The sequence below is a fragment of the Narcine bancroftii genome, chromosome 2, assembly GCF_036971445.1.
Source record: "Narcine bancroftii isolate sNarBan1 chromosome 2, sNarBan1.hap1, whole genome shotgun sequence".
Lineage (NCBI taxonomy): Eukaryota > Metazoa > Chordata > Chondrichthyes > Torpediniformes > Narcinidae > Narcine > Narcine bancroftii.
Genome location: NC_091470.1, coordinates 180,237,862 through 180,265,821, shown reverse-complemented (window position 1 = coordinate 180,265,821; position 27,960 = coordinate 180,237,862). Strand labels below are relative to the sequence as shown.

The window sequence follows — 27,960 nt, the reverse complement described above, 5'->3', positions numbered from 1 at the left end:
TATGGCATCCTCCTGCCTATCCACCCTAATCCCCTTTTAAATTAACAGACATACAGGTCATTCTGGCCCACGAACCAGGGCTGCCCAATTACACCCCATGTAATGTTTTTATTTTCAACGGTGGCAAAAAAGAGAGTTCCGGAGGAAAACCCACGCAGACACGGGGAGAATGTACAAACTCCTTACAGAGAGCGCGGGGTCCCAATCGCTGGCGCTGTAAAGGCGTCATGCCAACTGCTACACCAACCGGGTCGCCTTTGCTCGCAAACCTTGCGGGTCAGAAGAGTTCATCCCACGCCAATCTGCTAAACTGCCGCTCTGATGTGGTTCACTCATCCTTCCCAAAAGATCCTTGGATTCACTCCCCAGTGTCCCTTTCCAGATTAGAAGAATGAGGGGCGGTCTTATTGCAGCGTACAAGATCCGGAGGGGATGCAGGTAAGACCATAATGACACAGGAGCAGGAAAAAAAGGCCATTCAGTCTGCCTAGTCATTTAATCACGAGCTGATCCATTTCCACACAGCCCGGCCTTCTCCCCGTAATCTTTGATACCCTGGCCAATCAAGAATCTATCAGTCTTTGCCTTAAGTATACCCAACGAGCCGGCCTCCACAACAAATTCCACAGATCCACCGCCCTGTGTGACCTGCTGAGTTTCTCCAGTGTTGAGTGTTTAAACCATAAATCGAAAGCAGCATTGGAGTATTCATCCTGTGGTCGGGACAATCTGTGGCCCAGCACGTCCCCAACAAGCCAAATCGAATTGCCTGTCGTCGGGTGGATAAAGGGAGAGTAAGAAGCTTTCTTCAGCATGACATCCAGTCAACTCAACCCATCCAACATTAAGTTCAATCATAAGGAGGTAGGGAGCAGTGGTGTCACTAGGGTTGGCATCACCACCCGGTATAGTAACTCGTGTGGTCACCCACCAACCCCCCCCATGGACCTCCTCCCGTACCAGACCATAAAAAATCCTTAGGAATGGTTTTTGTATTATCTTTACTCGTAAATCGGAATTCCCGTATTTCACTGAATGTAGTCGTGATATAAACAACTAGCACAATTAATATAACACCTTTAAATTACAAAATCACACCACTTCATTCTCAAAAACTATTGATTTCAGTTTATAAACACTAATGACCACAATATTGTCGCTAAAACACCAGAACATTTGACCAAATCAGTGACTCTAAAAACACCAGCAGCAACAAAAACAACAGCGCTTGCTTATGTGGACGAAACCACGTGATTCGAAGAGTCGCTGTCATTGGGTCATAATGACAGCTGTGACTGGAGGTTCAAAACGTAAATGAGCATCGAGTTTTAGCCTTGATGCATGTCAGCCGGGCTTTGTTGTTACAGCTCACTACAGGGATATTTTTATAAAAAAATAATTTTCTGCTGAAACACCTCACCAACATTTCATAGACAGTTATTTTGGGGTCAGCCCCTCTGATGGTGTCACCCGGTGAGGTCTGCACCCCTCTGGGACACAATGGTAGGGAGTGATGTTCCTATAAGTCAAAAAGTGCAGAGTGTAGAGGAACAATGCATGGGGCATGTTCTTTTTGCAGTGAGAGATCCATTTAAGAGTCTTAAAAAGGAACTGTCCTTGAGGCTGGAGGTTTGTGTCTTCAAGTTCACGTATCTTAACAAAGTTCAGTATCTCTGAATATTCAGGGCAGTTATTGGAACCTGTGCAGCAGGGACACGGAAACGTTGTACACAGGACTGGAGCACGCGTTCCCAGAGCTGGAGAGAGAGATTGAAAACGACGTGTCCATTTTGAGAGAGAGTCCCCAGCCAAAATGGTGACTGACCCTCTCACCCCACGGACACTGCCTGTCCCCTCGCCGTTTGAATATGGAGGCCAAGGGACGGAGTCCCGACAATTATTCTGGTGTTGACATATCAGTCTCCAGAAGCTGCAGTGCAGAGCTGCATGCACAGGGCTCAAAGCACAGACGAACCGAGGTATTTCTCTTACTCAGCAGACAAGCGCGGTCAGAGGTCGTCCCTGAGGGAGGCAGTGCATTCTGACAGACAATCGATGCTGGAAAGCTCAGCGCACTCAGGCAGAGAGGGGACAATAAGGGAAGGCAGTCTTTTAAATGGTTGCCCAGGAGATGGAGAGACTCAGTCTGAAAGATATGTGAGAGAGAGAGAGAGGGGGGGAGAGGGAGGGAGGGGGAAGGGGAGGGAGAATGGGGGAGGGAGCGAGAGGGGAGAGAGAGGAAGAGAGAGGAGAGAGAGGGAGCGAGAGGGGAGAGAGAGAGAGAGAGAGAGAGAGAGAGAGAGAGAGAGGCACTTGAGTGGACTCTGGGGACATTCACAGTAATTCTCAGCTCTCGTGGCCAGATTCAATCCGCAATGGTAGTTTTTAAGTCATTGTTCAGGGAGGCTTTGCATGTCCCTGGAGACTGCTAGGCCAGCAGGCAGGCTGGGCTCTGGCACCCACCACTGCCAAAACCAAGGCCACAGGCCCTTTGGCCCACCAAACTGCTTCTGGCTGCCATGCTAACCCCCCCGAAGGCCAATTCCACTGCTGATCATCTCGACCATGCCAAACCATTATTCGGCCTGGCCCCATTGACCTGCGCCCAGTCCATTGCCCTCTGCACCACACCCCACCCCCCCCTCCATTCACATCCCTGTCCAAATTCTTTGGAAGTGTTAAAAATCGAGCCCACATTCACCACTTCAGCTGACAGCTCGGAACCCGCTTCCACCACTCTCTGAGTGAAGATTTTCCCCCTAAACCTTTCATCCTTAACCTATGTCCCCTGGTTCTGGTCTCACCTCCCCTCAGTGGGAAAAGTCAACCTACATTTACTCTGTCTACCCCCTCATAATTTTGCATCCCTCTATTAAACCTCACCTCATTCCCCATACCCCTCATCAGAATCTGAATCGGAATTTATTGTCACGAACCATGTGCTACAAAATCCATTCCTTTAAAGTTGTGCATTCCTTTAAAGTTGTGGGACGGAACGGTTGGCGTAGCAGTCATTGATCGGGACCGGGGTTCAAATCCGGAACTGCCTACAAGGAGTTTGTATGTTCTCCGCATGGGTTTTCCCCGGGGGCTCCGGTTTCCTCCCACCCAACAAAAAAATGTACCGGAGGTTGTAGGTCAATTGGGCATCCTGGGCACGTGGGCCAAAAGAGCCTGTTACCGTGGTGTACATTTAAACGTTGACACGAGCCACAGTAACAGACTTCTTCAGTCCACGAGTCCCTGCCGCCCAATTACACCTGATTGACCTACAACCCCCGACACGATTCGAAAGGTGGGAGGAATCTGGAGCCCCCCCCCGGAATAAACCCCGGAACGTACCAACTCCTTACAGATGAGTGTGGGATTCGAACCCTGGTCCCAATTGCTGGCGCCGTAACGGCGTTGCGCTAACCGCCATGCCATGCAGCCACATTACAGGTGCAAAAATTGCTCTAAATTGCATTTTGAAAAAGAATAAATAAATTAGTGCAAAAGTAGAGAGAAAGTGGGGCCGTGTCTGTGGTTCATTAATCATTCAGGAATCTGATGGCGGAAGGGAAGAAGCTGTACTTGTGACGTTGGGCGCTTGTCTTCAGGCTCCTGTACCTCCTTCCCAGTGAAGAAGGCATGGCCTGGGTAGTGGTGGGTGGGGGGTCACTGGGGATAGAGTCTGCTTGATTTAGACACTGCCTCATGTAGACTTCCTCGATGGAGTGAAGTCTAGTGGTGCTGGGCCAATCCTGTCCTGAGCATTGGCACTCTCTCCCCCTCACTATCCCAATTCCCTGTAATTTTGATAACCTCCATCAAATTCTTCCACAAGACTTGGGAGCAGAATTGGGCCATTCTGCCCATCAAGCCTACTCTGCTTGCCTTCTCCCCATGCCCTTTGACACCCATCAGCTCCTGCTATAAATGAGGGGTATGGAAAATGTGGGCATGTGCTTCCCACTGAAGTAAAAGCCACAATGCTGGAGAAACACCAGTGGGTCAAACATTATATAGCAAAGATAGAGATACGACTGGGCGTAGCGGTCACCGCAACGCCGTTACAGCGTCAGCGATCGGGACCGGACCTGGGTTCGAACCCCATGCTGTCTGTAAAGAGTTGGTGCATTCTCCCCGTGACTGCGTGGGTTTTATCTGGGGGCTCCGGTTTCCTTCCACCCTTCAGAACGTACCGGGGGGTGTGTAGGTTAATGGAGTGTAAATTGGGCAGCATGGACTCGTGGGCCGAATGGCCTGTTACCATGCTGTATGTCTAAATTTAAAATTAAAACTCTCTCCACATAGCAAAGATGGAGATACCAATCTGCTAACCTGCTCTCCACTCACCCCCCCTTACCTTTCTGTTCGGACGCCTGCCGATATTTGACAAAGTGCTCAAGGCCGAAACGTTGGTGACCTATCTCTACGTTTGCTGTGTATTGGTCGCTGTTTCACCCTCTGAGTTTCTCCAGCATCGTGTTTTTACTTCAACCACGGGGTTCTCTTTCTTCCCACTGAGGATGGGTGAGACAGGAACCAGAGGACATGGGACAAGGTGAGATGCTTAAGGGGGATGCCTTCACTTAGGGAGAGTGGTGGGAGCGTGGAATGAGTAGCCAGCTGAATGCAGGCCTTCATTTTATGAAGCTTAAGAAAAATGCGGGCAGGTACCTGGATGGGAGGGATATGGTCCAGGCGCAGGTCAGTGGGACTAGGCAGAATAATTTGGCACAGACTAGATGGGCTGAAGGGCCTTTCTTTGCACTGTCGTGTTCCATGGTTATAAACCTACCCAATGACAACACCCACAGCCGCCAGGGGCAAACTCATTCCCCACTCTCTGGCCCAAGAGCGGGGCGATTGTTAGATCACTGAGTGCAAGCAGTGAATTCTTCTTGAAACTGTGATCCTCACATTGGATCTTTCTGTGCTTCAGAGTATACCGGAGGCGAGGGGAGGACTGCAGGTCAGAGACTCACCGAGATTCACGTCTGCCGCCGCCTGCTGGCTGAGAACCTCCAGCGCAAGTCCAAGGAACAAGACGGCAAACCCCATGATGTCTCTGTGCTGCTGACTGTCGATTTTCTCAGGGGCTCCTCATATCTGAAAGGGGAAGAGATCAGCCGTGGCTCAGTGTCCTACTGTACATTTACCTTACTCCCTTCTGACGGGGGAGGCATTTCGGCCCATCCCACCTATGCCGGCTCAAAGAGCTCTACCACCCCTCTATCAATGTTCCCCTCCTCTGTCTCATTTCCTCCATCCCCTTCCCACTCCATTCACAGAGCTGACCCCCCTCCCCCTATTTGCTGCTGTGCCCTCCCTCCCTTCTCCTGCCTGTGGGACCGGGCTCCTCCCCCTGCCCCAGCATTTTCCTCATACCCTTGACGAAGGGTTCAGGCCTGAAACGTCCGTTCTGTATCTTTATCTTTGCTATATAAAGAACCCTGTTTGACCTGCTGAATTTCTCCAGCATTGATTTTACTTCATTCTATTCTCCCCAAATGGAAAGCACAGCGGGGAGACACCAACATGTGAAATGAGAATAACAACCTGGATCTTAATGTGGTCAAGACGGAGAGGATTGTGGAGTTCAGGAGGACCAGGTATGACCACCCTCTCCTACACATCACAACCCTGTGGTGGAGAGAGGGGAGAGCAAGTTCCTTGGAGTTCACTCAACCAGAGACCGATCGCAGACACTCGACATCTCACTTGTCAGGAAGACGCAACAATGACTGCATTTCCTGAGAAGACTGAGGCGGGCAAGGCTACCGGCCACCGTCACGTCAACCTTCTGTAGGAGCTCTATCAAGAGCGCCCTGGACAGCTGCATCACAGTGTGGGTACTGTTGCTGCGGAGAAATGGATCGGAGGTCAATCCACATGATCATAAAAAGGGGCAGAGAGGATACCTGGGGTCTCCCTCCAGCCCACTCCCCACCAATCGATGTGATCGTTGTCTGAAGAGGGAGCACAAAATCACAAAGACCCCCTTTCACCCCGCACACAGAATCTTTCAGCTGCTCCCATTGGGGGAAGAGATCCAGGAGGATCAGAGCCAGCCCCACCAGGCGGAGGAACAGCTTCTCCCCACGGGCAGTGAGAACGACTAAAGGATCTCCTCACACGGACCCTCCGAGACTCTGTTATTATTATTATTATAATATTTATATTAATTTATGCATGTAGGTTCTGTGAATATGTATTGTTTCTCTGTATATGTATTTGCACTGTTTTACAGTGAGGACTGGAAAACGCTGATTAGTCAGGTCATTCCTGACTTATGATGGTCTGACTTGTGAATTTTCAAAGTTACAATGGGAGAATCCGTACTGTACTTCGAATTCTGGCAAAGGCCAAGATGTTTAGTGTCTCCCCACAGTTCCCACACTGATCCCACTGCCCCGCTCTCTCCCCACAGCCTCGTGTCGGTGCCCACACTGATCACACTGCCCTGCTCTCTCCCCACAGCCCTCATGTCGGTCCCCACACTGATCCCACTGCCCCGCTCTCTCCCCACAGCCCTGAGTTGGTCCCCTTACTGATTCCACAGCCCTGAGTTGGTCCCCTTACTGATTCCACGGCCCCACTCTCTCCCCACAGCCCCATGTCAGTCCCCACACTGATCCCACGGTCCCCACTCTCTCCCCACAGCCCTGTATTGGTCCCCACACTGATCCCACTGCCCTGCTCTCTCCACAGCCCCGTGTCGATCCCCACACTGATCCCACTGTCCTTTTTTGACACGATTTTTCAGACTTTTGATAGGAATGTCGGGACATAACCCCATCGGAAGTTGACGACTACCTGTACTGATACATTGAATGATAAATAAATTTGAACTTGACCCCCTCAGCACCCTCAGAAGCTTAAGGAAGTTTTCAGCACCCCTCAACAACCTGCTGGGGTGCGTCACTGCACAGGACGGGAACTGCTCCGCCCAAGACCGCGGAGGGTTGTGAACGTGGCTCAGGCCAGCACACCCCTCCTCTCCGGCAGCCTCGGAAAAGCAGCGAAAATAATGAAGAGACCGCTGACTACCATCTCTTCACCCCTCACTCCCACCAAAAAGATTACCAATATCACATACTGCCAGGTTCAAGGAGAGTTTCTTTCCTGCTGTTATCAGACTCATGAATGAACCTCAAAAGGGTTAAGTACAGGTGGAATCTCTATTATCCGGCACTCTGTGGTCTGGCAAGTTTTGAATTTTCTGCCCAAACAAAGAACCTGATTGTTGATTTCAGGAAGGGAAAAGCAGAGGTGTATGGATCCAGTGATCATTGGGGGATCAGAAGTGGAGAGGGTGAGCACATTTCAGTTCTTGGGAATCTCATAGGATCTTTCCTGGGCCCAACGCACTAATGGTATTGTGAAGAAAGCACATCCATGCCTTGACTTCCTCAGGAGTTTGCGGATGAACTTTCTACAGAGGAGTGGTGGAAAGTGTGCTGACCGGCTGCATCAAGGTCTGGTACGGGGACGCCAATACCCCTGAACGAAAATCCCTGCAAAAGGTTGTGGACACAGTCCAGGACGTCACAGGCAAAACTTTCCCACCATCGAGAACATCTACAGGGAACGCTGCCATCAGAGAGCAGCAGCGATCGTCCAGGATCCGCACCACCCGGCTCTGTTCTCACTGCTGCCATCAGGAAAGAGGTATTGGTGCCACAAGACTCGCCCCCACCAGGTTCAGGAATAGCAGCTCCCCCTCCACCATCAGACTCCTCAACCATAAACTCAATCAGGGACTTGTTTAAGGACTCTGACTTGTAGATTTTGATTTTTTTCCCCCCTGTTGTTGCATAGTCAGTTTGTTTACATTTCTTTATCTGTTTACTTATGCACAGTTTTTTCCCCCCACTGCCAATAAGAGGTAATTCTGCCTGGCCCACAGGAAAAAGAATCTCAGGGTTACATGTGATGTCGTGTATGTGCTCCGACAATAAATCTGAGATCGGAATAAGGCCCAGCTCTTTCCTGGATCCAGAGAGAGTGTCCAGTGAGTCATTAAGTGCAGGAAATAGCTTTGCAAATCAATGGCTAGTTTCCCCAAAAGAGAAAACATCATTGCAGCAACAATTTGTGAATCGAACAGCAACAAATCACATATTGTCAGTGATATGACGCAGAAACAGGCCCCGCATATCAGCTATAAAGCTCCGTAATCTTCGGTGCCTTGGCCAGTCAAGTGATCATCCAGTTTATTTTAAGAGGAGGCTTGGTCTCCACCCACCCCCTCAGGCAGCGTGTTCCAGATTCCAACCAAAAGTCTCCCCTCTAACTCCTTCGCTCCTCAGCTTGGATATGACTGCAGTTAAAAACCCAGAAATACTGGAGGAACTCAGCAGGTCTCGCATTGACACAGTTAAAGCAGTACGTTACAGCACCAGCCACTGGGACCAGGGTTCGAATCCCGCACTGTAAGGAGTTTGTACATTCTCCCCGTGTCTGCGTGGGTTTTCACCGCAGGCTCCGGTTTCCTCTCACCGTTCAATACATACCGGTGGTTGTAGGTTAAATCGGGTATACATTGGGCGGTAGGGGCTCGTGAGGCCTGTTGCCAAGCTGTACGTCCAAATTTAACATTTAAATTTAAAAAGAAATTAAAATTTTAAAGGGTTGGAAAATGTTGGACGGCCGGTGTCTGAACAAGAAGGGGAGGGGGAGGGCGCAAAAGGTGGAGAAGGGAGGGAGGTCACAGCAGCAAGCAGGGGGAAGGGGGGGGACGGGTCTGTGAATGGGGAGGGAAGGGAAGGGGTGGAGAGCTGGTGGAAAGGAGTCAGAGGCATGGGGAAGGGAGGGGGGAAAATGGGGAGTGGGCCGGCAGAAACCAGAGAAGTCAATGTTAAGACTGTCCGGCTGGAGAGGGCCCAGATGGAAAAAAATCAGGTGTCGTTCCTCCAATTTCTTGGCAGGATGGTACAACGCCACGGGCAGACATGTTGGTGCAGGAGTGGGGCGTGGAATTGAAGTGGTCGACCACTGGGAGGTCCCTGTCACTGTCGCGGACAGAGCGAAGATGCCTGCGCCCAGTCTCTCCAGCGTAGGCAAGGCCACAAAGGGAGCATGGGACGCAGTAGAAGTGTGGCTTCACTTGGATGGGCTTGTTCGGGCCCCGAACTGTGGTGAGGGTGGAGGTGCGGGTGCCAGTGTGGCACCTCCTGCGGCCACAGGGGGCGATTGGTGGGGGTGGGGGGGTACGAGTGCACAAGGGAGTCACGGAAGCTGCGGTCCCTATGGAAGGGAGAGAGGGGATGTGGTAGGGATTTGTGGGCGAAAGGGCCTTTTATCATGCTGTATAGCTAAATTTAAAATGTAAAAAATAAATTCCCTCCCAGAACCTCCCCGCCTCTTTCTGAAGCACCTTAAAAGTGGGATCATTTGCTGGCTAATTGTTAACATTTGTTTGATAACGGTAGTGAGACTGAGGTTTCGGACAAGGCCCCAGTTTAAATGCAATTGACTGTTGTTACAGCTGCCAGCAACACATTTGTGCATGTGGAAATGCACAGCAGACGGGTGTCTGGAAGATTAACTCTCTAGCTGCCAAGACAGCTGGGAATTAACCCTCTCCCTGCCAAGGCCTGGTGGCAGGAAGCCCATAACTGTTAGGTGTCCTGGGAATTAACCTCGTCATCGGTGCCAGTGCTGGATTTGCCCTGTAACTTGTTGGGAGTTCCAGGATTAACCATACATCACAGATCCTGGAAATTAATCCTACAACGCCGAAGATTCTTGGGAAATCACCCCGATTTGCCTGTAAAAGCCAGGGGTTCCAAGATTAACCTTTTTTTTTTAAATTTAGGGCATGGTAGCAGGCCCTTTTGACCCATCAGCCAAGTACAGGGAGACCCCAGGTTATGATGGTCCGACTTATGATTTTTCAAAGTTACAATGGGAGAATCCGTACTGTACTTCGAATTTTGGCTGGGCTATGATGTTCACAGCCCTGAATCAGTCCCCACACTGATCCCACTGCCCTTTTCCAACTTACTAAGGGAGTGCTGGAATACCACCCCATCATAAGTTGAGGTCTACCTGTACACCGATTAACTGGCAAACCCCGAACGTTATTTGAAGGGTGGGAGGAAACCAGAGCGCCCAGAGTAAACCCATGCAGACATGGGGATAACGTACAAACTCCAGCCAATTGGGCCAGCACGGGTGATTTGGGCCAAAGGGTCTGTTCCATGCTGCACAATCCCCTTACGCAGACTGTATTCCAAAACAATCCCTTGTGATTGTTACCAGATACCAGCTGTTGCCGAAGCATAACTGAGGGAGCAGTTCTCCTATTCCCTCCACCCGTTGCAGGAGATCAACAGTTCCAAAGCAGAGAACAATTAGTACCTTCCTTAGCCAGGAACCTCCACCACAAGCACAAACTGCACCAACTGCTTCTGTCAAAGAACAGCACAGAAACAGGCACTTCAGCCCATCTCGTCTGTGCTGAACTATTGCTGTCTAGTGACCAACCAATATCCCTCCATCCCTGGATGTCCAAATTTTTCTTAAATATTAAAATTGTGCTTTAGCTCACCACTTCAGCTCGCTCCACACTCCCACCCCACTCTCTGTGTGAAGAGATTTCCCCCCCTAACGTACCCCTGAAGCCTCCCCTTTCACCCTTAACCCCTGTGGTTTGGATCTCACCTATCCTCAATGGAAAAAAAGCCGACCTACATTTACTCTAACTTTTTCCCCTCAGAATTTTGTAAACCTCCCCTCATTCTTCCATGCTCCAGGGAATAAAGTCCTAACCTGTTTAACCTTCCCCTGCGGTAACAAGACAGAGATGGCAGGCCAGTCTCGCTGAGTGCACGGAAGGTAAGGATTTCTTACCGTTCATTTTGGGCCTGAGCTTTGCAAAAGGGCTTGGGACCTGAAACATCGGGGATAGATCTTTACCTGCAAGACTGGCTGGGCTCCTCCAGCATCTCTGTGGGCTCTTACTACAAGCACAGCGTCCACAGACATTTGTGTTTCACGCACCCCCCCACCCCGTTCCTCAGCATGACAACATCCCAATGAATCTTCACTGCAATCTTTTTGATATCCTTCCTGTAGTACAATGCACAAAATACTCCAAATTTAGTCTCACCTTAACAGCTTTACCACAACATCCCAGCTCCCATACTCAATACTTCGATTTATGAAGGCCAAGATGCCAAAAACCCTCCATTGGCCTTTTAAAAGAGGAAAAAAATATGAACAGAAAGCCGGATATTCTACACTGCACCTACATTTGTAAAGATGGCAATGGCGGACACTGGATGCAGATTCCGATCCTTCTAGTGGGGTAGTCCCAGAGTCGCTCCACGGTGTTGACAGCGCCTGCTCGGGGCCGGGCTGACAACACTGTCCAGCCCGTGACCCGGGAGCCACCAGTAGGGGTCCCACTGTAAGTGGCACTGGGGTTAGGGCTCCTTCCTGCCCTCTTCCCACTTCCCGTTCCACAGCTCCACCCTCGCCGGGCCAGAAGGAGACTGACAAGGGCGGGGCAAGCCTCTTTCGGTTTTAAGGCGGGATATCAATGGCCGTCCAGGTTATGGGTAATGAGGACAGCCATTGCGCAGCGTGGACGGTTGATGTCACGGCGACAGGCGGCTCCGGAGTATTGCCAGACCACACATACGACTTCACATACAACCCTGAGATTCTTTTACCTGTGGGCGAGGCGGAATTACCGCTTATTGGCAGTGCAAAAAAAACTGTACTCAACGCCCACGTATTAACTAATAAAGAAATGTAAACAGACTGTGCAATAGAGAGAAAAATAAAATCAATAAAATCCACAAGTAGGAGTCTGATGGTGGAGGGGGAGCCGCTGTTCCTGAACGTCGTAGGTGCGAGTCTTGCGGCCCCGATACCTCTTCCCGGACAGCAGCAGCGAGAACCGAGCACGCGCTGGGTGGCGGGGATCCTTGAGGATCGCCGCTGCTCTCAACGGCAGCGTCCCACCCTTCCACCCCCCCCACCCCCCGTGGATGTTCTCGACAGTGGGGAGGGGTGTCCTGGGCCATGTCCACAACCTCTTGCAGGGCTTTACCCTCAGGGGTATTGATGTCCCTGTACCAGACCGTGATGCAGCCGGTTAGCGCAGTTTCCAAAAAGACTGCACAACATACATATGTAAAAGAACAAAGAAATATAAACATACTCTGACTGAGAGAATTTGTAAAAAAAATCAATAAAGTGCACGAGTAAAAGCCCTTAAATAAGTCTCTGATTGAGTTTGTTGTTGAGGAGTAGATACGACTCCACTTTCACTTTCCCAGATCCCTCGGTTCTACACTCAGTGCCCAAGCATTTACTGTGTGTGGCTTCTATTTTTTAAAATAAACTCTGTGGGGGAACAAATGCTGGGTGGATTTAAACAGCAGCTGGCAGATCGAACCAACAGGACTGTGTACTCACACAAAGGCAGGGACAATGGCTTCACTGAACTGTGGCTTTGCACAAAGGGAGAGTTAGTCTACATCACCACCCCCTCCACACCACCCCCCCCACCCCCACCCAGCCCCACGGATGAACAAACAGCACCTCTGTTCCCTCCAACAACTGAGCGCCAAGGAAGTCTGATCTCCAACCGGGCTATAAACAAGAGCGGAGAGTTCGGATCTCAGCCGCAGTTTTCTCTGGAATTTGGGCACGGAAGGAGTGCGCAGACAGGTGCTAGGACTGGTGGGGGGAGAGTTCGGCCCAGGCGTGAAAAGCGAGCTCTGTGCCTTCTTGAGAGACTCAATGGCACTAAAAGTGCAGAATAAACCCAGCAGGTCCCGTAGCATCCATAGGAGCTAGAGATAATGAAATGTTTTGGGCCTCAGCTCTTCAACCTGGGGTGGGGGTGGGGACCTTGCTTCTTTCCTCCCCTCCCTCGACCCAGAATGAATGGGGTCTGTACATTTTATTTACAGCATGAAAGAAGCCGATTCCAGCCATTTAAACACGTTTCACCTGCAACCACCCCACCCCACCCCCCCCCCCCCCGTATATTTTGAAGGGCCGGAGGTAGACCACAGAGAGCATTCCAGCCAGTTGCATAACTGCCCAGTACGGAGGCGCCAACTCTCAGGACAAGAATAAACTCCGGGGGTGGTTAACTCAGCCTGTGATGTCACGGGCACCAGACTTCACTCCATCGAGGACATCGACATGAGGCGGGGTCTTAAAAAAAAAGCAGCCCCTATCCTCAAAGTCTCCCCACCCCCCAGGCTAGGCCCCCTTCATTCTACCACCATCGGGGAAGGAGGTGCAGGAGCCTGAATTCAAGCACCCAGCGGCACAGGGACAGCTTCTTCTCCCCCCCCCCACCATCGGATTCCCAAACGGACAACAAACCCCAGACATGGCCTCACTTTGACATTTAGTGCACTGTTTCATAAGGTGGTTTATAGGAACTTTTGCACCGCGACGTTGCTGCAAAACAACAAATTTTGTGACTTGTCAACAAGTAATTGATTCCGATTTTGAAACCGGAGAGCCACACAGACATCATGTGCAAACCCCTTATGGACAGCACCAGATTCAACCTCAGTGGCATTGGAGACGCTCCGGAGGAGGTTTACGAGGATTGAAAGGGATTTCATATGAGGATCTGGGATTGGGATGGGTCTGGGATTGTACTCGTTGGAGTTTAGAGGGGGGAAATTGCAGCGAAACCTATTGGACACTGAAAGGCCTGCATAGGCCTGTGCCGTCCAATTAACCTACAATACTTTGCAAATGGTGGGAAGGAACCAGAGCCTCCGGGGTAAGCTCCCATAGACAAGGTGAGAATGTACAATCTCCTTACAGACAGCGCAGGATTCGAGCCCCCATCCCGATCACTGCGCTGTAAACCTCCACGCCAACCATGCCGCCTTGGTTGCGGAGAGGATGCTTCCCGTGGTGGAAGAGTCTTGGACCCATGGACAACCGTGTCAGAACACAAACAGAGAAGAGGAGGGGATTTCTTTACCCACAGGGAGGGGAACTTATTCAGACTTATTCAGCTCCCAGCAGTCAGCCGTGGAGGCCAAGTCATTGGGGATATGCAAGGCAAAGGTAGATGCGATCTTGATCGGGGAGGAGGAAAAATGGGCCAGAAAAGGTGTGTAAATCAGCCACGGTGGACTCGATAGGCCGAATGGCCCGATTCCGCTCCCATGTCTTATGTAACCGAGCTAGGCGGAACGGTGTCCGGTCCGCCCAACGCAAAGACTCGCTTTTACCAAACCAGGCCCAAGCTCGCCAGATGGGCCACGATTACACCCTTGAGGTTCTACCCTTTCGAAAGGCAATTTGTATCAATATTTGCACCTGTAACAATGCCACAAAACAACGAACTTTGCGATACGTTCATGACAATAAATCCCGATTCGATGACATGACAGTAAATAGTATCTGACCTCTGCAGAAATCGACATGCCCCGTGTCCATCGCTACCATCTCACCTTCAACATTTGGCTCTAGTTGTCGACCCTCCTGCCTTTGGAAAAGGACCAAGTATTACTCTCGTTCCTGCCTCTCTTGACTTTAAAGCGAGCAAGATTACCCCAGTGTTATAGCTGCCCCGGATATGGCCAGTCTCGGTCTATCCTGTCTCTGCACACCTCGCATTTCCAGCATGAATCTTCCCCGTAGCCATGAACTGTGGCTCACCAACGGCTTGCGCCGCAGACCTCCCAACTCCAGGCCAAGTGCCTCAAACCACCGACCTGCCCGCCTGAGTCGCCCCCCCCCGCCCCCGCCGGGGCTTCGAGCCGGCCTGTCTCGAGACTGTCTGCCGACCGGTCACCTCCCACATGAACTTGGGGAGAGGAAGAAATCTGCCACTTCGTCGTCACGGGTAACCTCAGTTCATTGGCGGGGGGGGGGGGGGGGGAAACGGGTGAGAGGATAATCCGGCTGCTTGCTGGTACCGCAGTCTCAGTCTAATTCCAAGCCCTGCTCACACAAAGAGGTCCTTCAACAGCGCTGACATCAGATCATGACTCACTCCGAGCTGCTCTGAATCCTAATCAGCAAAGGAAGAGCTCCTGAGTGGAGTTTACATACAGGCACCTGTGAGTCAGTGTCCTTCAAACCCAGGAACCCTTCTCCCCTGAGCCGGAGGTCTGCAAGCGTACAAGCCCTCTCTCCTGGGCACACGCAGCTACACAGGCCTGTCCCTCCCTCGCCCTGAGCCGCTCCCTCCTCCAGCACTTCATCCCTTTGATCTTCAAAGCCTAAAATCCTGGACTCCTGCGGCCCCCCCTCAAATCGATCTGCTCTTTTCCACTGCTCGACTCTCTCCCCACGCCCGAGACTGCGTGGCCAGGCACAATTCAAATGCCCTTTACAAAATCTGCCGATGACTCCACGGTCGAAGGCAGAATTGCAGACAGCCACGTACGGGAGGGAGATGGTGTCACGCCACCATCCTCACACTGAACGTTCGTAACACTTGATTGTGGATTTCAGGGAGGGAGAACCAGGAGAACACGACCTAGTCCCCATCGAGGGGCTAGCAGAGAGAAAGAACTTCAAATCCCCGGGTGTCAACGTCTCTGATGATCTATCCTTGGGACTCCATGTCAATGCAATCACGAAGAAGTTTGAGGAGATTTGGGACGTCACCAAAAGGCTGTTCCAAATTTCTACCAGTGCACCGTGGAGAGGATTCTATCTGGTACAGAGGTGCCAATGCACGGGTCAGGTTCAGCCAGTGCCATCACGGGCATCAGTCTCCACTCCATTGAGGGCATCTACACGAGGTGGCGTCTCAATCAAGGACCCCCACCACCCAGGCCATGCCCTTTTCACTCTGCTTTAAACGGACGGTAAATGGAGCTGATCAATGGAGGGTTTATTTAGCAAAGGCTGAGGCCGCGTGGTCTGGGCCCAAGATGGCGCCGCCTATGATTGGCAGTGGCTGTGAGGGAGTGGAACATGGCCACAGGGTAGCAGGAAGCGGGGAGACCTCCCCACCACCATTTAAGAAGGAGAAGCAGAAGGGACGACCCTCGGGACAGTGACCATGGAGTCTGCAGAGCGCACAGGCGGAGGCAACTCGAGGCAGGGAACCCCCCCCACGGGCTGCAGGAGACCGCAGTCAAGGGTCTTGCACCAGGCCGCGGATGGCTGGAGACTGGTATCGGAGCCAGGACGTGAGAGGGCGTCGAAGGCTTCCTGATCGTGTCGGAGGATCTGAAGCTCAGTTTGGACCAGAGTCTGCGAGGCTGCCTGAGCACTGGGGTGACACTCGGGTAACTCTGGGGGGCGGGGGGATTCTCTTTCTCTGACTGCAAGAGGCGTATCGGGCAATTTCTGCTGACGGCAAATCCGTCCGCCTTACAAACGTTGAACAATATTGCGCTATTACATGACAATAAATTGAATCTTGTGGCCTCCAGAAATGGGAAAACTTTAACCATTTTAAATTCCCCAACCAGGAACAACCCCAGAGAGCGCAAGAGAACAGACAAACTTTCAGTCATCATGGCGACAGTCAGGCTCTGGGGCCTAGTCTATGAACTCACGTCACAAAGCCCTCATGGCCGAGGAGTTATTTAAAAAAGACGCCTCCGTTTCAAGATCAAAATGCCAAAATCATTTCAACAGGTTCTCCGACAGTAGTGTTTGAGAATTTGGGGGTTTAAGGAAGAACAAAAAAACTTCCGGGAGGGAAGTTTAGGGGAGACGTCAGGGGAAAGTTTTTTTACACAGGGAGTTGTGGGGGCCTGGAATACCTTGCCAGGGATGGTGATGCAGGCTGAAACTTTGGGGGCATTTAAGAGACTCTTAGACAGGCCCAGTATCAGAGAGGCGAATTCTCATGCTAATGGCCCTTCTCTCTTTACATCTCCACTAAACCGAGAATGCTGGTGAAGCATTAATTATTAACCTGCTGTGGGAGAGGTCTAAAACCAGCTTGTCTAGACTCTATGTTGGCTGTCAGTCACTTTTATAACCTTCAGGGGGGTGGGGCAGTCAGCAGAGCTAACACAAACTCCGTGATTTGCGGTGAGGGGTGGCATGCAGCAGTGAGGGTCTTCGACTGAAGCCTCCATAGAAATTATTTCAAACGCCGTTGCTTTCGGGAAGAGCCGCGGGGAGAGGAGCGCATATTAATGAACCCTCGAGGCACATCGGTTAAAGTGTTGGAGGTCCAAAAGACATAGGGGCAGAAATGGGCCATTCAGCCTGTCCAGTCTGCCCCACCATTTAATCAGGGGCTAATCCATTCTCCCACTCGGCCCCACTGCCTGGCCTTCTCCCCATAACCTTTGATACCCCTGGCTCATCAAGAACCTGTCAATCTCTGCCTTAAATACCCCCAAATGACCCAGACTCCACAACTGCCTGTGGCAACAAATTCCACAGATCCACCGCCCTCTGGCTGAAGAAACCCCCCTGCATCTCTGTTCTAAGTGGACGCCCTTCAGTTCTGAAGTAGTGCCCGTTTGTCCTGGACTCTCCCACCATGGGGAACAACCTTTCTGTATCGACTCTGTCCGTGCCTCTCAATGCTCAAGTGGTTCAATGAGGGTCCCCTCTCCCCAATTCTTCTAAATTCCAGGCCAAACGCTCATCATATGATAAACATTTCATCCTCGTGAACCACTCCTGAACCCCCTCCAACATCAGCACATCCTTTCTTAAACAGGGAGCTCAAACCCGCTCCCAGTCTCACCAGCACCTTGTCAGCAGGTTCTTTGCCAATGCTTGCTTTAGCATACCAGGAGAGGGAATGAAATGGGTGGGGGTGTCACGGTTAGTGTGATGCTGCAACAGCACCATCGAACCAGGTTCAAATCTGGCGCTGTCTGTGAGGAGTTTGCATGTTTCCTCCCATGTCTGCGGGGGTTTCTCCAGGTGCTCTGGTTTCCACTCCACCATTCAAAACCTACTGGGGTTGTAGGTTAATTTGGGTGTAATTGAGTGGGGGCACATCTTTCAAGGGCAGGTATCGGCTTCTACTGTGTTCTAAATAATTGAAAATCTTAGATATAACAGGCCATTTCGGCAATGGACCTGTGCCGCCTAACTACACCCAATTGACCTACACCCCTCCCCCCCCGTTACATTCTGAACAATGAGAGGAAACCTGAACACCTGGGGGAGAATCTACACACTCCTTACAAGACAGCGCCAGTTTCAAACCTCAGTTCAGATCGCTGGCGCTTGTAAAGGCGTCGCACCAACCGCCTCGAAAACATGCAAGGATTCAGACTCCAAAGTTGACCAAGCTCTTGGCCCTTCACTTGAAAACCGTCACACCCCCCCAGGGAACTCGTGCCGGGAATCTCCCCCCCGCCAGCAGCAGTGCATTTTGGCGAGGCAGGCTAGAGGCTGCATCTCTGGTGGTGCAGACGTCCCTCCAGGCTGCTGGTGTTCCGGAAGCTCTGCTGGGATGGACCAATGCCCTACCCAAGATTACTGGCCGACCCTGGCAGCCACTCGGATGGGAAGGGGGTGAGAGCAGGTGATCCAATGGTGTCGGGTTTATTGTCACTGATTGTACAAGTACAACCTGACAAAACAGCGTTCTCCGGTCCTTGGGGCGAAACATGCAGACACACAACCAGACATAAAACACATACATAGAACAATACAGCACAGTACAAGCCCTTCGGTCCTCGATGTTGTGCCGATTCATATTCCTTAAAATAAGTACAAATGCCCTCCCTCTATTTTTCCTCCATCCATAGGCCTAAGAGTCTCTTAAATGCCCCCAAAGTTTCAGCCTCCACCACCATCCCTGGCAAGTCATTCCAGGCCCCCACAACTCCCTGTGTAAAAAAAAACTTTCCCCTGACGTCTCCCCTAAACTTCCCTCCCTTCACTTTGTACAGACGTCCTCCAGTGTTTGCTGATCCTGCCCTGGGAAACAGGCGCTGGCCATCCGCCTTATCTATGCCTCTCCGAATCTTGTCGATCTCTATCAAGTCTCCTCTCAGCCTTCTTCGTACCAAAGAGAAAAGTCCCAGCTCTGCGAACCTTGCCCCATAAGACTTGTTTTCCAATCCTGGCAATGTCTTGGTGAATTTCCTCTGCCCTCTTTCCATAGCTTACCCATCCTTCCTGTAATGAGGTGACCAGTACTGAACACAATCCTCCAGAGATTTGTAAAATTGCAACATGACCTCGCGACTCTTGAACTCAATCCCCCAACTATTGAATCCCAACTATCCTGCCAACCTGTGCGGTGACCTTGAGGGATGTATAGATTTGGACCCCAAGGTCCCTCTTAAGTAACTGACCATTAACCCCGTCCTCATCCTTCTGGTTTGTCCTTCCAAAATCCAATTAATCAATACATATGCAGGACAAGTATTCATGTATACAAATAAATAAATCTTGCTTCATGAATATGAGAGTCTCGGATGGTTCGTGTGAGCAGTTCCTTTGGTCGTTCAGTGTTCTCACTGCCTGTGGGAAGAAGCTGTTTCTCAGCCCGGTGGTGCTGGCTCTGATCTACCTGTAGTGTGATCAACCCTTGTCCCTACACCTGGGTACAGGATGCTTGGAGTCTGGGTGAGTGGGGAGTGGTGATGGGGTGAATCGCCTTTCCTGGGGACAAGCTGGCTGGGATCTATGTGAGTGGGACTGAAGGGGTTAATTCCCCTGCATGGGGACATACGCCAGGGGTCTGTGTGATTGGGGCGGAAAGGGTTAATCCCCCTAAAATGGGGACACACGGCAGGGATCTGAGTGGGGACTGAAAGGGTTAACCTTCTAACATGGAGATATATACTAGGGGTCTATGTGAGTGGGGGCTGAAGGGGTTAATCCCTCATCATGGGGATGTACGGCATGAGTCTGTGTGAGTGGGGAGTGGTGATGGGGAGTTTAGTCCCCTACCCTGGGGACAGGCTGGCTGGGGTGTGTGAGAGTGGGGTGGGAGGAGGGATTAATCGCCTCTGGGTACGGGCTGCTTGGAGTCCGTGTGATGGGAGAGAAGGGGTTAAATCCCTTCCCTTGTGGACAGGTTGCCTAGGGTCTGTGTGAGTGGGGAGGGGTGATGAAGGGGTTAAACATCACCTGGGATAGATTGCTCTCGTCTGACTAAGTTGGAAGGGGTGGGTGAAGGGGTTAATTCCCTCTGCTGAGATCTGGTAGAGTCTGAAGAGCTGGGGGCTGAGGGGGATTTAACGAGGGGGTGGCAAGGGGGATTTAATGAGGGAGTGCTTTAACGGGGGGCTTAACAGGGGGTGAGGGGTGGTTTAACAGGGATTTTTTAACGGGGGTTTAAATGGGGGTGATTAACGGGGGTGGGTTAATGGGGGGGCTTAAGCGGGGGGTGTTAAATGGAGGGGCTTAAACGGGGAGGGAAACCTTGTTGAGGGGAAGCTGATTGTAAACACGTGGGTGGCCTGATCCCATAACAGCCTGCGGCAGTCACTGGGGAAGAGGCAGAAACCATGTCGAAGGGTTTGGTGGAGACATGTTCATCAGTGAACTTGTCCTGACCCGACTCACAAAGCAAACGCAGCGAGAACCTGTGCAAGAGGTGAGGTTAGCGGGGAGCGGTGAGAGGGTGGAGAACCAGCACATTTTTCACAGGGCAAACACCAGAGGACACCTGTTTAAGGTGAGGGCAGGAATATTTAGTTGGTGGGGGGGAGGGGGGGGAAACATCAAACTTGTTCCACAGGGAGCTGTGATGCCTGAAATGCTTTGTCAAGGGTATTAGAACAATAGAGACATTTTAAGAGTCTTGGACAGGCACATGAGAAAGAAGATTAGAGGGGTCTGAGGTCAGGAAAGTGTTGAATAGGTTTATATAAGTTAGTACAACATCGTGGGCCGAAGGGCTTGAACTGTGCTGTAACGTTCTATGAAAGAAATTATTTCATAATCCCGGAACAGTGCCCGAGAAAGATAATTTGCCAGCCATCGATCCCCTCATGCAACCTCTCGTGGCCAACTCCCTCTGCACCCTCAAGCTCCGTCGACTGCTGAACCCCACTGATCCCCCAGCACTCATCAAACTCCACTCCATGCCCTGAATAATTCCAATCCAAGACCGACCCCCCCTCACACCTCCACCTGGGGGGAGGCGGGGGAAAACATTGCATCTGCCCGATGCCCAGTGAAGCACTTACCACAACCCTCGAAGGCAATCCCCAACCTCCACGGACCCCTAATGTCTGCACGGGGGGGCTTCCCCAGGAACTCCAGTTTCTTCCCACTGAAACGTATGGGGGGGGGGGGGTTGTAGTTTAAACAGGTGCAATTGGGCGGCAATGCATTTATTTAGACATACAGCATGGTGACAGGACCTTTAGGGCCCTTGTCGCCCAATTGACCTACAAACCCCCGTTCGTTTCGAACGGTGGGAGGAAACATGCAGATACAGGGAGAACGTACAAACTCCTTACAGACAGTACCGATTTCAAGTACAGATAACTGTGCTGACCTCGGAATCTGCATTTGCTGTAAATAAAATTTAAAATTTACACTACATTTCTTACAACCTCTGACACACAAAAAAACCCCTATCTTCCAGTTAATTGTCTATCAGCCTATTAAAACCCACAAAAGGCTCTCAATTTCCTTGCTATCTGTACACATCTGAAAATTTGAGATTGTGTAATTAAATGAATCGAGGCTCCCTAGCGACTGTGGTTGGGTTTGAAGACTGTAGCTCCCGCCCTTTTCTCATTGTGCCTTATGACACTAAAGGGGGGGGGGGGGGGCAGCGCAGTTGGTGCGATCGGAGGTCAATCCACTGGACCATAAGAGTGGCAGAGAGGCTCGCTGGGGGGGTGTTTCCCCCCTCCATCGACATGATCGACCGGGCTCATTATCTGAAGAGGGCACGCAAAATCGTCGAGGACCTCAGCTGCTCTCGTCAAGGGAAGAGGTCCAGGGGTATCAGAGCCACCAGGCTGTGGAACATCTTCTTCCCATGGGCAGTGAGAACGACCAAAAAGGAAGTGCTCACACTGACCCTCCGAGACTCTCATATTCTTGAAACAATATTGATTTATTTGCACATTTATTTGTCTGTGTGTATGTTAAGTCTGGTTGTGTGTCTGCGTGTTTTGCACTGAGGACCGGAGAACACTGTTTTGTCGGGTTGTACTTGTACATTTGGATGACTGTAAACTTGACTTGGAAGCCGCCCACGTTGAGGTGACACCATTTCACTGGGATGGTTTCCACTAAACTGCTCCAAAGGCCATTGTACATCACTCCGAGTTCAAAAGTAACACACAAGTCTGCAGACACCATGACTGAAGTAAAATCAGGACACTGAAGAAACTACGCAAGTCAACAGCGACCTTCATGTAACTAAGATAGGGATACAGAGCCAACGTTTCGGGCTTGAGCCCTTCGTCGAGGTATGTTCGGAGGAGCTGAGAGTGGAATAAGAGAGTGGGGAAGGGGGGAGTTGAGGCGATTGTTGTCTCAGCAGCTATTGGTAATACAAAGATCCAGAGCAGGCAGCTGACCAGGTCAAAGTGTCCAAGATGAGGAAGGCGGCTGAAAGCAGGAGAAGGGACCTGGCGGGGGGGCAGTATGGAGAGTCATGCCCGTGGAAGTAGGCCTGGAGACAGAGGAAGAATTTGACATCGTGACGTGAAACAGTCCCCGGAGTTGGATGTGCAACAGTCTTGGGGGGGGGGGGTGGGGGGAGGAGTTGGAACTGCAACAATCCTGGGCAGGGGGGGAGGGGTTGAACCTGCAACAGTCCCCGGGGAAAGGTGGATTGTACCTGCAATAGTCCCTGGGGTGGGGGGGTGTGGGTTTGAACCTGCAATGGTCCCCAGGAGGGGATGGGGGGGGGGGGTGTTGGACATGCAACAGTCCCTGGGGGAGGGGGGTAAGTGTTGGACAACTTGCAACGGTCTGGGGGGGGGTGTTTGAACCTGCAATGGTCCCCCGGGGAGGGGATGGGGGGGGGGGTGTTGGACTTGCAACAGTCCGTGGGGGGGGGGGTGAACCTGCAATGGTCCCCGGGGAGGGGGATTGGGGGGGGGGGTGTTGGACATGCAACAGACCCTGGGGGATGGGGGGGGAGGTAAGTGTTGGACTTACAACAGTCTGGGGGGTGAGGTGTTGGACCTGCAACAGTCGGGGAGAGGTGTTGAACCTGCAACAGTCCCCAGGGAGGGGTGGATTGTACCTGCAACAGTCCCGGGAGGGTGGACCTGGAACCGCCCCCGAGGGGTGTGGGGAGGAGAATTGGTCCAGTGGATGACAGCCAACGATTCACCCTGCGGGCTCCCTCCAGAGAAGTTGCCGGGGTCCAACAGCGTAAATCGCGGGGCAGGAATGCACTTCTGCACCTTCCTCCAGGCCGGCCGCGTAGCGGGAAAATTCCTCGATGCTGCCGCCACTGCCCACGGTCTAAACCCCAAAGGTCGCCCTGAGCATCGCCCGGTGCCCCTGACACAGCGAGAGGAGCTAAAGGGAGACCTTTCAGGGTGACTATGTGTCTGTGGTCTCGCCTCCCGTGGTCTCTGAAGCCGCAAGGACCCCCCCCCCACCCCTTCCATCCATCGGCCGCCCCGAGCTCCACATGATGGAAGAAGCCCCTCAATGCCCTCTTGAACCCCACCTCCGCTACCTGGTTCCCACGAGCCGGTCTCCAGCAGCCCGTGCGGGTCCCCCTCCCCCCTCGCTGTACCTGTAGGGTCATCTCCTCCCTTCTCCACGGTTGTGGGAGGAGGGGAGCTGTTCTAAAAGCTCCTGGTGCCCTTTCGCCACAATCCGGCTGGTTAGTCCCCAATAGCACAGAAGCAGATCCCTCAACCCATCCAGTCTGTGATTGTCCCTCCCTCAACCCCATTTGTCTCTCTCTCTCCCCCCCCCCCCCCCCCCCCCCCCCCCCCCCCCCCGGCTCCGATACCTGGTTCCCAACAGCAATCGTCTGGCAGCGAATCTGGACAAAGGGGGGAGGGGGAACCTTTTTCATTCACATTCCCTGCCTGCTCCTACCAGACCCCTTCACTTCCCGCAGAAGCTGCGTGACCTGCTGGGCTTCAGCCCCTGTGTGACCCTCACCCTCCCACGATAACCCGATTTACGATCACACTCACATCCCAAACACAGGCTGATCCGCTGAGCCCTTGGAATGTATCTCCCCCCCCCCCCCCAAACCCTACACACACACACACACACACACACACACACCCCAAGGAACGTCCCAGCCACTGAGAGTTGTGAAAGTTCCTTGAACTTTTCTGGGTGAACTTTCCTCTCGAATCAGCCGGTCGGAGGAAGGAAAAAGCGCAGTGAAAGCAAAGTCCATTCCACCCCCCACCCCGGCAACTCACTGAGTTGCTTTAACTCCTGCGTTTACGTCTCCAAACACTTCAATTACGAGGAGTTGCGCCGGCGCTGAGCTGGACGCGGGTTGGTGGGCCGAAAGGCGCGGAGCTCTTTGCAAGGTGGAGCCGGGTTGTCACAACCTAGTTACCTGCAGACGGTACACCGACGTCCCCATGGGAAGGCGAACCTCTTGCCGGACGCCCAGACTCGCCGCAGGGCTGGAGAAGAGGGTGGGGAGGGGGCCTTCAGGACCGAGCGCCTGGAATTTCGCAGCAGGTCGAAACCATCCCCGGCTCTGCGCTGAATTCCTGTTTCGCTCTTCAACAGGTTGTCCTGGTTTCGGGGGCGGGAGGAAGCCAATGGGCTTCCTCGCTGCCGCTCACCGGTCCCGCCTCATTCACCAGAGGGAGGGAGGGAGGGAGAGAGAGAGAGGGAGAGAGAGGAGAGAGAGGGAGAGAGGGGGAGAGAGGGGGAGGGGGGGAGAGGGGGAGAGGGGGGGGAGGGGGGGGGGGAGGGGGAGAGGGGGGGAGGGGGGGGAGGGGGAGAGGGGGGAGAGGGGGGGAGGGGGGGAGGGAGGTGGAGAGAGGGAGGATGGGGAGGGGGGGAGGGAGGTGGAGAGAGGGAGGATGGGGAGGGGGGAGGGAGTGTGTGTGAGAGAGGGAGAGTGCCTAAGGAAACTATCACAAAGTGTATTTGCCCAACCCCCCCCTCTGTTCCCCCTTCCCTGCCCACCACTACCAACCAATCCCCCCTTACAAAGTGATACAAGTCTGCAGACGCTGTGACTGCAGTTAACCTACAGTTTTGCTGGAGACTCAGCAGGTCCTGCAGCGTCTATAGGAGGGGTGGTGAATGTCTGCCAAGCTGCCTGTCTCCCCTCTGGCGAGTCTTGCTGTATTAACATTGGCTGTTTATTATCTCTACTGTTCAGGACACTCCCCTTGGGTATAACTGTATATGCACCTATTGTCTTTCATATTGAACCATGAGTTTCTGTTAATAAAAGCCATGATTATTGTTTGACCAGATCGTCTTTGTCTCCTTCATCAACTGGCACTTCAGGAGGTCAAGAGGGTCTCAGGCCTGAAATGTCCATTGGATATCGGTGCCTCTTGTGGATGCTGCCTGGTTCAGATCCACCAAACAAGTCAGCTGTGGCCGAGCCGGAGGACCCCAGCAGGTCGAATTGCAACAGTGGGAGGAAAAAGAACAGCCCAGCCCTTCATGGGGTGTAGACAGCTCTGGATCAGTTGCAGGTGAATGGGTAAGTGGAGCTGGTCAGGAGACATGGATGGAGCATGAACTCAGCCTGCGACATCAAGGGCATCAGACTTCACTCCATCGAGTGTCTTAAGGGAGCAGCCTCTACCCTCAAGGACTTCCCCTACACCCAGGCAAGGCCCTCTTCCCTCAGGATGGCTTCTTCCCCTCCGCCATCAGACTCCTGATTGGGCAATTAACCACAGATATTGCCTCACTTTTTTTTTGGCAGGACTTATTTATTTTTAAATATTGTATTTACAGAACCATAATTTTGAGCGATTTTTGTACCTGTAATGCACCATAACACTGGTGCAAAACAATGAATTTCATGGGAATAAATTCTCGTTCGCATCTACTGGAGAGTGAGAGAAAATGGTGATGAGCCCAAGTCAGGTTCATTGTCATCCAATTGCTAAAGTACAAACCGACAAAACAGCGTTCTCCAGTCCTCAGTGCAAAGCACACAGACACACACCCAGACAGAACACACGTGCAGACAAACATTACATGTGCAGGACAAGTTTCTCATCCATGTAGTTTTGTACAAATGAGAGTCTCGGAGGGTTTAGTGTGAGTGGTCCCTCTGGTCGTTCTCGCTGCCCGCGGGGAGAAGCTGCTCCTCGGCCCAGTGGCGCTGGCTCCGACCCTCCTGCATCTCTTCCCCGACGGGAGCAGAGGCAAGATGGTGTGCGCGTGGGCCCTCAGCAATGTGTGGGGCCCTCTCCGGATAATGATCCCAGTAGATCGCACCAATGGGGGTGGGGTGAGGGGGGGGGGGAAAGGCTCCAGTGGTCCTGTGGATTGACCCTCTGATCCCAGCCAGGAGAAAAATCGAGGGTCACCTTCTGCTCCAGCAGAGTAACAGACCCTTCAGACTATCTAGTCCATGCTGAACTATTATTCTGGCTCGTCCCATTGACCTGCACCTGATCACAGCCCTCCATACCCCTCCCATCCATATACCCAACCAAATTGTTCTTTAATGTTTCAGGTTCTTATGCAAACCCTTGCAATCAGTACCAACCAGGATGTAACTGCAGTTTCAACTACCTCTGATCCACAGGGGGTTAAAAATGTGAAGCGTGTGATGGAATTTCTTATCTGAAAGCATGGACGCTCGCAGCAGGTCCTGTTTGTCACGTTCCCAAATTAGGACGGTACCAGTCTGCCGGACAGCACCTGAACTTCCAGTGAGGAATCACATCAAAGGTGCATCAGAAGCCTGTTGGCGGGTCATCAACTTCAGCCCAATCGAAGTATGCAAGGCACCTTTTCCTGCCCTCAGGGTGACTCCAAAACACTCCAGCACCTTCACTTACTTACTCGAGGAAGGATGTGCTGGTTTTGGAGATGGCACAGAGGAGGTTCACCAGGATGGTTCCAGAGATGAGGGGGGGTTGGCCTGTGAGGAGAGATGGGACCATGCTCGCTGGAATTCAGAAGATTGAGAGGGGGTCTTGTAGAAACTGATAAAATTTTGAAAGGAGCTAGGGGTCGGGGCTGGGGTTAGGGTAAGAGTTAGGGTTAGGACCCTGGACCTGTTCCTGGATCAGTCCCTTACTTCCTTTCCTGTCTTGATGCATGCATGAGCAAGTTTCCACCCTTGGTAAAGTTGGCAGCCCCCCTAGTTCCATCCTTTAGTAGGTCCCTCTCCTAGAGGTGGGGGATTAATGACGGGCTGGGAGAGAGAAGAAATGTGGGCCCAGTGGTAAGTCTAGGTTCTGGCTTTCTAGTGGGGGTGGGGTATGATGCTCCTCAGTTCAGGGGTGAGGTTCATGTGAGGTCAAATTAGACCATGCCCCTTGATTGTTTTTATTTGATTTACTGACTCCATCTCAGAAGGAAATCTTAGCGTTTACCTCATTGATCGCTAGACGGGCAATTTTGATGGAAAGTTAATACCCCATATACTCAGTGGTTACAGGAGGTAACGTCCTTCCACAGTTTAGTAAAAAACCAGACCTAATGTGAAACTGTTAATTTTTACAAGACGTTCATGGAGAATTACCTTAATTTAACGAATTAGGGTGTTTGGATACTCCTGGCCAATGTGGTCTGGTCTCCGAATGTCGATCTTCGTTTCCTTTGTATACATAACCTCTTTCAGGAGCTCAGACGCAGATAATGTGCTGGCAGACGCGGCTGGTGGGGGGGGGGAGTGCAGCTGGGTTGTTCAGGTGGCCTTGGAGAAAGATGCCTTCCTGTCACCTGGACGCGCCGGCTAAAGGAGAGCCGCGTCCGAGCGAATGCCGGGCTCCTGCGGACTGCGGCCGTAAGTCCTGCTGCCCCTTTCAGGTGCGACGGGGGATTCTCGGAGCCAGAGAATATACCTATGGGAGGAGGGTTAGGTAAGTGTTCCTCGGGACCGGGTTCACCTGATAGCCTCATTGGGGTAGAATAAACGGCTTTACAGTCGGCGTATTCTGGCCACCTGAAAGCAGCTCTAGATAC

The 27,960-nt window shown here is 52.1% G+C and overlaps 1 protein-coding gene across 6 annotated transcripts in view; it reads right to left on the bottom strand.

The window, feature by feature from the left end:
* LOC138754708 (discoidin domain-containing receptor 2-like) overlaps nucleotides 1-27,960 on the bottom strand; it is a 126,154-nt gene that overhangs the window by 75,167 nt on the left and 23,027 nt on the right. For 2 of the 6 annotated variants that reach the window (XM_069919423.1, XM_069919428.1), the window contains exons 1-2: nucleotides 24,395-24,566; nucleotides 4,971-5,094 (exon numbers count right to left, since the gene is read on the bottom strand). In XM_069919423.1, the coding sequence (XP_069775524.1) occupies nucleotides 4,971-5,046 (76 nt within the window). In that variant the 5' untranslated portion in view covers nucleotides 5,047-5,094; nucleotides 24,395-24,566. Of the gene's footprint in view, nucleotides 1-4,970; nucleotides 5,095-14,390; nucleotides 14,471-24,394; nucleotides 24,567-27,960 lie in introns of those variants that run through there. The other 4 variants (XM_069919425.1, XM_069919426.1, XM_069919424.1 and 1 more) reach the window with 4 other exon arrangements.